The sequence below is a fragment of the Anopheles marshallii genome, chromosome 2 (assembly GCF_943734725.1).
Source record: "Anopheles marshallii chromosome 2, idAnoMarsDA_429_01, whole genome shotgun sequence".
Taxonomy (NCBI): Eukaryota; Metazoa; Arthropoda; class Insecta; order Diptera; family Culicidae; genus Anopheles; species Anopheles marshallii.
The window spans coordinates 65,068,357-65,079,767 of NC_071326.1; the positions used below are offsets into that span (position 1 = coordinate 65,068,357).

General features: G+C 42.0%; 1 protein-coding gene across 1 annotated transcript; it reads left to right on the forward strand.

Moving 5' to 3' along the window:
• Positions 1 to 3,127: 3,127 nt before the first annotated feature.
• LOC128718408 (carbonic anhydrase 2-like) lies at positions 3,128 to 4,229 on the forward strand. Its single transcript, XM_053812035.1, has one exon. The coding sequence runs from the start codon at positions 3,192 to 3,194 to the stop codon at positions 4,227 to 4,229; it is 1,038 nt and encodes a 345-aa protein (XP_053668010.1). The 5' UTR covers positions 3,128 to 3,191.
• Positions 4,230 to 11,411: the final 7,182 nt, after the last annotated feature.

Genomic DNA, 11,411 nt, shown 5'->3' on the forward strand with positions numbered 1-11,411 from the left:
ATCCCCCGAGGAGTTTCAACCGAGTTTTTTTTGCGGGAATTCCCCGATAAGCAGAAATGCATTTTAGGTTGAATCGTGTTTCCCATCCCACTCAGGACTTGACCCGTCCGGTACGTGAACCAACTCACACGACAGGAAATGAAGCTCGCTCGTTGGTATGCCATCAGAGAATATATCCTCAAACCAATCATACCTGTTTGCCTATGAAACAGCCCACAGCAGAATGCAGCAGCTCGTTCCCAAATCAACCAAGGTACGTATTAAAAAATTAACCCAAATATAACAACCGTATCGCTTCCAGGGATGCTACTTCATCAAGAACATCCGTGGCCACCGTCTGACCGTCTGCTTTCTCCAACCCGGCGTGTCCCCGTTGTGGGAAGTGCACCACATTCTACTATCTCGTTAATAAACAGCCACTCAATCGGTGGTCATCTCCAAACGTCGTCACGTGCAACGGCGAGGATTCGGGTGAGGATTTTCTCAAATTACCCATAAATTACTGGTAATCATTTCTGCACATAGCTTCCAGCAAATGGTCCAGTTTTCGGGGGGGGGGGCTTTGGTTTCGCTCATTATTATCTGTCGTATTATAGGACGACCGTTTTGCTGTTTTGCGCACATGCAACGGTGCTGCTAGAAGAGGTCCACAAAACAGCAGCCGAAAGTCATGGCATAAAATTGGGGTTTCATGAGCAAATTGATTCACTCGCCGTGTGTATGTGGACGTAACTTGTGAGATAGGGTTCTGATGGAATTTTGATGCACCACCCTGATACACTCGGTTGTGTCGGGTATGAAAACAAATGTAACATTACTCATACTCATTGCACGGTCCATTACCTCGCACGTCAGTCTTCATTTGCCAATTTATCACTTGTCGCTGGGTCCTTAACTGTGTCTTTTACTTTACCATACAGAAACACACAAACAGCTGGGAACGGCTTACCACATCGACGACTTCCCACTGCCAGCGCTTTTCGCTACCGCACACAAAAAGTAACGAGCAAAAATGCAATTACTTTGCTCTCAGTTATGCTGAAATGTATGAAATCGTCACACAAACACAACCATCAACATCAACATACCGCCGTTCGTTTTGATCGTGCCTTTAAAAACAAAACGTTGTCGACAACCGGTTTCCAAATCCAGCCGCAAATCGTTCCCTTCCAGGAGGAGAATGCAATTTAAACATCGGAAGTTTTCAACACATTCTCCGTGCTTGTGCATTGGTAAGCCGAAATGCCTAGCGTACGTATGCCGGGAAACAATTCCAGAAACGGAAGTCCAATACCGAAGCCATCATCATTTCAAGAAATTGGGAAAAGCTAAACCAACGACACGATGCACGCTAAATTTGCTCCTTCACTCACTGAGAGCTGTAGCGCAAATTGACAGCATCATTGAACGTCACGTAGCGAAACACCCCGCCAAGGGGGTTAACATTTGATTGCATACAACTGTTCTGCATATTGCAAGCGATGGCAAATTCATTTAAAAACTTCATAATTTAAATCCACTCGCAATGAGATTTCTATCGATTTTTTGCAATAATTTTTTTTTTTTACACGCAGAGTACGTGATATTTACTATGAAAGTGTCCTCTAAGGCAAAGTTGAACTATTTCACATGCTGGGCAACGTTAATGTCGTGTACATCATTTCATCCGTATACATAAAATGAAAATTTCAACAAGGCTGTCCAATAGCATGTTTTAATAAAGGAACGTGTCCAAATTAATGACACTACTCATGTTTCGTTTTATAGAGGCTTTATGTCTATTGGCTCACATTCTCCTCTTTACATCTTATTGTTACGTACCTTTAATTTACTATTTTCTGAGTATTTCAAACTTCATTCTAGTGGTTTATATGTACAAGAAAATTCAAAAGATTTTGTTGTTTTTTTAATGGTTTTTTGCTAACATTCCGTCAAAACTATTCTCTTTTTGTTCTTTAACATATTCTATGCAATCGACTTGAATATGCCTGACTGTGATGAGGTCCCCACAGTAGGAACATTCTTCAGGATCCCATTTCAATAACCGGTGGCTGTGTGTGAATCGTTCGTGACCAATTCTAAGTCTAGTGAGGATAGTTTGTACTGCATAATTGTAGCTGTTGTTTTCGTCCGGAACTACTGATGACTGACACGAAGCTGGTTGTCTTTCAAATTCCAACATTCGTTTGAACAATGTCCGGACAATGATGTCGTTTGACCATTTGGTAAAACCCTTGTCTGGAAAGAGTTCCAGTATGTCCTGATACTTGTTCTCGACCTCCATTGGCTTCAAACTTTGTTTCTATATTGCCTCAATGGCCGGAAACCCAGCAAAAGAAGATTTGAGTTGATTTCCAGGGTTTTGACTGTAGGGGTTCTTTGTTCTAACTCCTTCTAGGGCGAAAAAAAACAATCGGTAAAAAGTGACACTAATGATAACAATACTGGAGAATATGAAAAATATATCATTTTTCTACAATGCATACGCAGTTTGAAGGAGTTTGAACCAATAAATCGCTGTTTAAAGTAACCTTTAACATTGCATTTGGAAGGAAGCAGTATACCATATTTGATTGCGGCACACAAAATACTAGCATACAGTACATCAAATAAAAGATTATTTCACTCTATCAAGTAAACCTTTCCCAACACTTGATGATAACACTTGATGTGATCGAGCAGAGTGAATTACATCGTCTAAACATAGTCAGAACTCCTGAATTGACTCTATAATTACATCCAATAGATCAGTAAATTGGAATGGTATGAGGTAATAGAAAAATGGAAGGAGCGTAAGGACTAACTGAAGTCAAAACCATGTGGTTAGGTAAAGTACCGAAGAACTCTTTATAGGCATAGTTAAGAGAAATGGCGAAGCGAATTAAAAAGTTTGTAAAGAAAGATCGAACTTACGTGCGTGGGAGCTTCTAACCGAACAAGAACCAGCTCTCACAGAGAGACACTAACACGATTTTTAGTAAATAAAGTTACTGATAATCAAATAAGAGATCAAATATACATGTTTTATTGCATTTGTTTACGCTCTTGGTGAGATCTGCTGTTGTTTTCACATTCTGGTTTTGTGTTCGTTCATATATCGTTCTTACTGCATCACTTTCAAATCACTTTTACAATCGAAGCAACTCACTCTCGCAACCATCCATACTGTTTCAAAATCTAACCGTTCCAAAATGTTGCAAACGCCTGTTAGCCCCACACCGGATGAACAACAACCGCTCGAATCAAAGTCGGCCATTTCACTCGAAAACGAAGCCTTGGTGTGGTCGCTAGCATCCGTCGAAGCGTACCAGCCCGCACCCATCGACATAAACGTGGGACGGGCGGAACATATAGAACTTCCTGCTCTTCGTTGGAACCACTACGAAACTCTTCCGGCCAGTGTAAAGCTGACCAACACGGGCGAGACAGTTATTTTAAGCGCGCGTTGGAATGGTGAAAGTCCATCGCTGGAGGGTGGTGCTCTAGATGGGCGATATCTCTTCTCGCAGTTACACTTCCACTGGGGCCAAACGGCACTGGACGGAAGTGAGCATACTATCGACGGCTACCGATTACCACTCGAGATGCATGTCATTCATTTTGCTGAACGATTTGGCGACCAAGATGAAGCACTGTCCGTGCCTGGGGGTATTTTATGTTTGGTGTACTTCTTCAATTTGAAATCGAATCCGAACCGCTTCATTGATCCGGTCGTAAAAGGACTCAGTAGTACAGTGTTGCCAGAATCGTATACCAAGCTCGAACCATTCCCGCTGGTTGATCTCTTCCACGCCTTCGTAGACGAGTATTTCCTGTACTGGGGATGTACCAGAAATGGACCAAAGGTAGCTCCAATGCTGTGGATGTTATCACGTACCCAGGAACCACTCGATTTTCATCAACTGAAGCAGTTCAATCGCTTACTGGACCGTCGAATGCGCCCTCACCACAACCCGCAGCCATCAAATATAGGTCCGTCAAAGGGCAGACACCTGTTCCACGTCAATCCGCGCACACCGATGGCGGTCAGCACGCTTATGGTTGAACCGCCACAAAAGTTTGCGCACACACGGTGGATCGTTGACCGGCAGCCGGTTGATTGGAGCTCACCGGATGCATGCCGTCAGTACATTGCGGAGGTGCGTGAACACCTGGCCAAGAAAAAGTCCTATGACGAGGCTAAGACCCGTTGTCCAGCGGAAGACTCCATCACAAGTTCTGAGAGTTAAAGTTGAACCATTCTGAAGTTTATGTTTATAAATTCTACAGTTTTTATTGTTTCTAATAAATCTTAGCCTTTAAGATCCCTCTCTGTCTCTCTTATATTGTACCAATTCCGAAACAGAACAGGGTGATCTTTATATGCATAACATTATGAGATAAGATAAGAACCTCTCAAGTAGTTATATCTAAAAAGAGAATTGCAGAACAGCAGCACTGTTAATGATAATTAATTCTCTACGATAAGTACATACCGAACCAAAGGTCTGAAAGCTAAATGCGATGTCTAAAAGGACATCATTAAATCAACGATCTATATAAAGAAGCCCTTTGCCCTTTGCCCGTTATCGTTAAACTTAATTTTGTAATAAACATTGATATTTAGTATAGCAGCAATTAAAACGAACGTGCAAGATTAAAAGTGTTGGTGAACTTTCCTTAGGTTGAACATGTTTTCAATTAATGATAAAAAAAGTGATTATTACTGGAACTTAATGCCTGTTAGAACCTCATATAAAGCGGCTCGAGAGGAAAAGTAAATGAGGTAAAATTTTTAATTCACTGAATTGCACAAATATCTTAAAGAAGTGGCCAATTATATAATTATTAAAAAAAAGGGATTATACTCTTACGTACACCGTAACTCAACTAGCCTTGCCCTTTTTTAACACTGTCGAAACATGCATGCCTTGCCGTTCATACCAAACTCACGAATCCGGCCAAGGTTCGCGGTTTTTTTTTCGCTGGATAACTTCTCCAGAATTTTCTCCAATCATCTCACACATGTCGCTTTCAATCACCGCATTGCTTATCCACCTAATCCTGATAAGGACCCGACGCCCTTGAACAGGGTGTTTCGTGAAACGCTCACCATCGATTGCCGTTCGAACTGACTGACAAGAAGAGCCCTTTTGCGTATCAAATGGAATTGCTAAAAGGTGAAATAAATTCCAAATCTGACATTTCAGCTTCATTTGGTGGAGCAATTTGAGTTAACAACAACAACAAAAAAACGAGCGCTCCCTACTACTCTGCTTATGCTTATTTTCCTTTTCATCACCGTCCAATCCGGAGTCGGAAAAAAAGGATTCCATTCAGCAAATAGCGATGCGAAAGCCACAACGGAACGAGTTGGTAACGCTGCAAGAGCGGCTCACCGCCTCGAATGCCCATCCAGAAGGGACCGAACGGTTGGAACGCTGAAGTTCAAGGTAATGGATTAAGATATCGTTACCACCGGTTACACACGGTGCTACAGATTTTCGCTTTCTGGAGCGCTGTCGGTTCGAATGAATGGCAGATGTTTGGACTGCGGATGAATGCACTACCAAGGGCCGGCGATCGCCGGTAGAATGACGAGCTGCAAAGTGCACCCAACGATGCATCAATCTTCTGCCGGATGAGAAACAAGCAAACAAATCCGCCTCCAATGGCAACCACACTACTTTTCGGTCCGGATTGCACTTAATCGAGCATAAAAACAACGACTAAAACCCACCAAAATAAAAAGCCCCTCAGTGCTGCAGTGGTGCACCAGAACGGGCTGCACTTTCAATTTAACGCTCTTAAAAGATGAAGGAACAAAACATTAAATGGGCTGATGGGATAATCGATGTCTCACACACAAGGAAGGAATAATTTATTCCACGGATTGGGTTTTAATAAAACCGATCGAAATTATAAGCACCGCAAAACATGCATTGACCGAAATATCTAATCGTATGAAGGGCTTAATGCAGAGCGTAACTTCAAGCGGTTCTCCGCGTTGCTTGGCAAGTTAGTTTGCGAACGAAGTTTTGAAGGCACTTCCACTTCATTAGCGAACCAAATTGCAATTAGCATAAGTATGATTAATCTGTACCATTTGTCACTTCCTATATTTCATCATAATCAGCAACAATGTTGCAGTACAAATTAATTAATTTGTTTTACTTTTATATGGTTAACAAGCATCTTCTGTTATTTCTTCCTCTTTGCCGACGATACTACCGCAAGTGGTCTCTAGGACCTACTATTTTTTACTTTACTTTACTGTTATGTTTAGTTTTTTCCTATTTCAAAATGTTTGCCTCAAAGTATGCAATGCGCGATACAAAATCAATCAGATTAAACAATGTTCACTATTATGGTCACATTACAGGTAGTCCTTAGGCTATTATAGCGAACCGCTATAAGCCGGGAAAAATCCGACTATCTCTAATTTACGCGTAAGTCGAATCCAGGAATAAAATCGTATATGCTTCAAAATTACATAGTTGACTTTCTTCTCTGCACTTAATGTATTTAGGAAATCAGGCGATTTTTTGAAAGAATACATTAACACAAATTAAAAACAAACGTCTTTGACGACAAAGGAAGTTAAATTCAGCTAATATTTCACCTTTCTGCTTAGATTTTGTGGTATAAACTAACCCAGCTGACAAATTTCTAAAAACTGCGTATCTCCGAGTCCGCGTAGAAGAGGAATCGTGTCTCTCGGGGGCTGCGTGTACATTCTATCAAACGCCCTAGATACCTAAACATGCCAATTCTTGGCAATTTTCCATCGTTAAGTTTTACACATTTAGGCGAAGTATTTCCACATCCGGTTCCCATGGCACCAAACGATAATTACAAGTCATATCCCTTTGTGCTATCAAAAAGTAATAAAGCTTTCTGGTTATTACACGCTGCTCGTCAACTTTGCATCGGCAGACCAAAGCCTTTACACAACTGCCACGCAGCAAAGCAAAGCAAAGGCACAAAGAAAGACTTATCTACCGATAAGGAATGTACACCGAAAGCATTCTTTCATCATTGCTCACAAACTTATGAATGCGGTTTTGTGCACCAAATTTCGTGCAAGAAACAACCAACAGCAGCAGACACGACCATATACACCGCACAAGTTGTGCATAGTTTCACGCTCGCTTGGCTTGGGATTCGCATGCAGACGATGCGGGCATAACTTTCCCTTATATTACAGAGATGATTGACTGCCGTTAAGGATATACAGACCACCACAATGTGGGGTTTACAAGATTGGAGCTTGAATATTCTTCAAATATCTTGTATATAACGGTGCTGTGTGTTGTTCAATGGTTTAAGTTACATAAAAGTACCATCAAATGGATTAAAGAGCTCTTTTGTAAATGTTGCTGGTGGACTTATAAAGAAAATATTGCGGCATCGACCGTGCTGCCTGCAGGACAATCATTTCTTTCCCAAGCAGTAAACTTACAATCTGCTCAATGCCGGAGGTGGATTTTCTTCTCGTCCTTTTTCGTGTCCATCCATCTGCTAGTGTCTTTCAGACCTAGCAATCGATTAAAACTATCAGTGGTGCAGAGAGTTTAAAACGACTTTGAAGTAAACCCTTGTTTGAATAAACGAGATATAAATTCTTGAAGCTCTCAGCGAAATCCCGTCCCTTTCGCTCATCCTGCCAACCAGCGATTTCTAGCGAGATAAGCATCTCGTTTGAATGATGGGGCCCGATCTATCGGTCATTATTTACACAGTGTCCACAGTTGTCTTATCAGATCGCACCACAACCTCGGACACGATTACCGAAGTACAGTTGAGCCTAACGGATTGATCTAAACTGCCCACGGATCGTCCGCACGCTTATCGACACACCGGAAAGATGCACCGCCAGTGTGCCAGTAGTTTTTCGCCCAAGCGTGCTCCTAATTATTGATATTAAATTTCCCTGAAACTAGTAATACAATAGTTAAATACTGCTTTGAAGCTAACAGTCTTTCCGCTTATCCACTACACCTTACCCCAGTTTGCAACCGAGAATGAAAGCTGACATCAAAGCCGATCCGGTGCAAAAGCTCAGTTTACCCGCGGACAGATTTCCTGCACCATACGTGCAAGAAGGAACACGGCATTAAGAACAAACAAGCCAATTAGTAGCTCGATAATGGTGCCACCATAAGGGAATCGTTAAGCCGCCAGGAATCTCGGCGTGGTACGTTCTGCTACCCGTTGATTAATAAATTGAACCAATGTTATCAATTCAATCATGCCAATAGCGATTATCAGCAGCGTGGCGTCGATTGGGCCATTAAAAATTAAACGCACGTACACAAATAATTTACCCACCGGTTTGCCGAGCATTGGCAGAATGGCGTTGCCTATGTGGTAACAGGTTTTCTCCACCTGGCCGGAGGTGTTGCCTACATTGCCTGCGGTGAATCTAGTCTATTGTAACCTTTTGCTGTAGCCAACGGCAAAGATAAGCGCCCTACGGGAAGGTAAGTTCGAAGAAAACGCAAAAAGGATATACTTTACAATCGATGTTAACGATCGTTCGATTGGATGATGATTTAATTTGTGTGCAAGCTGACCGGTGGAAGCATGATTACACATTAAAAGGATGTGTATTCCGGTTGCGGGAAGAAAGTGGACCGATCCACTGGTACGCTCGGTGCAGTGAATTGTTCTGGCGATGGCTATGAAGATCATGCGATACGATCGATTGAGTCATTGAGATGTAATTATGATAGCTCCACAGATCAAAACTCTCACCATTCGTCTTCATCCGACTGGAAGTCCACTCACACAAATCGGCCATTAATCAATCGTTTGATCCTCGTGCGATTGTAGTTCGTTTGTGCGATTGAACGGAGCTCAACTGTTATCTTGTTGGTATGCAAGGACAATTCCTCAGAAAACAAAAGGGGCAAAGGCTTTGAAAGCAAACCACCGGGTAGCACATGCTTATGGAGTAATAACCATATAACGAGCCGATTGTTAGGCTGTCGATGAATATGTTATTGCTTTTTAATGATATATCCGCTCCCAATGGAATGGATCATCCGCTTGCTGTTGCTGCTACACACATTGCATTACCTCAACTGAATGTGGAAGCTTCGCAGAAGATCAGCATGCACTGTACGAGAGAAGTAAAAAAGATAATAATATCACCGCATAAACATCAACCCCGCACCAAAGCAGAACACAGCGCGTTTGGATTGATTCAGAATCCGTATCGACACTTTCAGCACCCTTTGGAGCTTGCAACATAATGTCAAGGCTCATTGCAAGTGTGCGAACCTACCGGGTCGGGTGGGACGGTGTACAGAGGGCGGGCAGCAAAATATATCGTCCGCAGCGAAAGGTGAAGCTCTCAGACCGGCCACCTTCAATTCGCCTGTTAGCATCGCATCAATCATAACGATATTGTTATTTGTTACTGTACACACTTTTGCGCGGCGTTTAGAAAAACTGGCCATTGATCGTTACATTTTGACCTAACCTTCATACCACGCTGTGCACACGTTCTTCAGGAGGGACATTTTTCATCGCATCACTGATTAGTGGATGTTTACCAGCCGCAGGCATTTCACAGGCCTCAACAATGCCGCGCAGAATGATTCTGATGATAACATATAGTCCAGTTAATTTGTTGTAGGATGCTAGCTTGTTCCACATTGTGATTCTTTTGTATAGTAAGGCAGAGAGAATTCTAATGGAGGACAGTTCAATTGAGTATGGATGGTTTCATACAATCACATTATAATTTACAGAAGAGTTAATCGAACATTAAATCGTTGGTTTTAATTACATCTTACTTCAATTTGAAATTAGAACTGATATTAAACAGTACAACTGTAAAATTACTTACATGGCTCCTTGTCGGTACAATACAAACGATTTGGCTGTGATCTACTGTCTGGAAAATAAATAGAAGATAAATGTTCGAGTTAACCATGCATATAAAATTAAATGTTAACAACTGTCTCAAAGTTGATGTGTTCCTACCCAAAATGCTACAGAAAACTACGCAATCATCGATCAGCCAGCTTATGTTCAAACACATGAAACGATGCAAAGCTAAACGGAATTAACGCGTTATAAACTAGAAGAGGGAATGTTGACTGCTTCCTTTTGTACATCTTGCATTTCAGAAATTAGGATCTATTTGTGTAGCACATTTCTTGCATTTCCGTATTTACTTTTGCTAAACTTTCGGTAGAAAAAGCAAATTCATTTTTACCGGACGCATTGTTTAGATTTGCCAATTTTGGCATCGCTCGAAAGCTCCCGCACAATGCCATTGCACAGTCTTTTATGATGACATTGGGGAAAAGAGTTATTTCATCAAAAATTATGTACAATCAATAAAATATATTTCAAGGCCCGAAAACACGTTTTTTGTACAATGAAATCTCCAAAAACAGATTAAAATGAATCGATTCTTATTCTCCATGAGAGCTTTCGAGTAACGATAGAACTGCCCGAATGTCGCTCCATCTGTCACCCTGCTGTCAAACGCTGGTTTGTTTTGGTCCAGTCTTCTGCCAGTGCGATCAGCTTTTGTCAAGGTGCCATACGCATACGAAGTTCTTCTGCCGAGACCTTGGAGGTTTTTCAACAAACACCTAATCTAATCAACATACTGCTCACGTTGCGTTGAAACATTAAGTGCTGCAATCTGTATCGTACGTTCGACCGAACCAGTGCTATTATGCTCGTTCACCGTGCGCGGAAAAAACACTTCATGAAAGGAACTTAACGTACCGCTTCTTCCCTCCTCTTCGCTCTTTCGCCCGCGGCGGCAGTGTCTCTGTGTGACGGTGGTTGTTGCGCGAAAATAATCCGTGTTTTTGCGAGTATTTTCCCGTGTGCATTTACGTATGGTGGCGAATCATTTCGTGCTGCTGTGTGAATAAAGTCCATTCCCGTTCCTCCACGTCACGTTACGGTGAAACAGAAGGAGAGAGAGAAAAAGGAAAAGTGGCCATTTTCCCTTTCCATTCTTCACATCGGTCAAAGCGGTTCTTCACGCACCAGGTCGTCAGTTCTTATTCAATCGAAACTACACGCAAGAACCCCGCACTTGCGTTACAGAGCTACACATCGGGTGGCAAGCAGCTAGAGCGAGAAGTAACGTGAAAACCACTAAAGCAAGAAAGAGAAGGAGAGTGTAAAGGTAGTAAAGCAGGCGAGCCTACTGTAGCGGTTTCGAAGAAGAAAAAAAGGGTTCTGCCATTTTTTTTAAAATCACACCGAAGAAAAAGGCTCCCATCTGCGGTGTACTGGAAAAATTGCGACTTGTGAACATATCCAAACGCACATCAAGCAGTGGTGGACAAAAGGTTGCACCAGTAACGAAAGGAAAGGAAAAGAAAAGCAAAAACGCACACAACGCCACCCCGCATCAAAATGATTCCCAATAAAACGAACTGATATACGGCTGC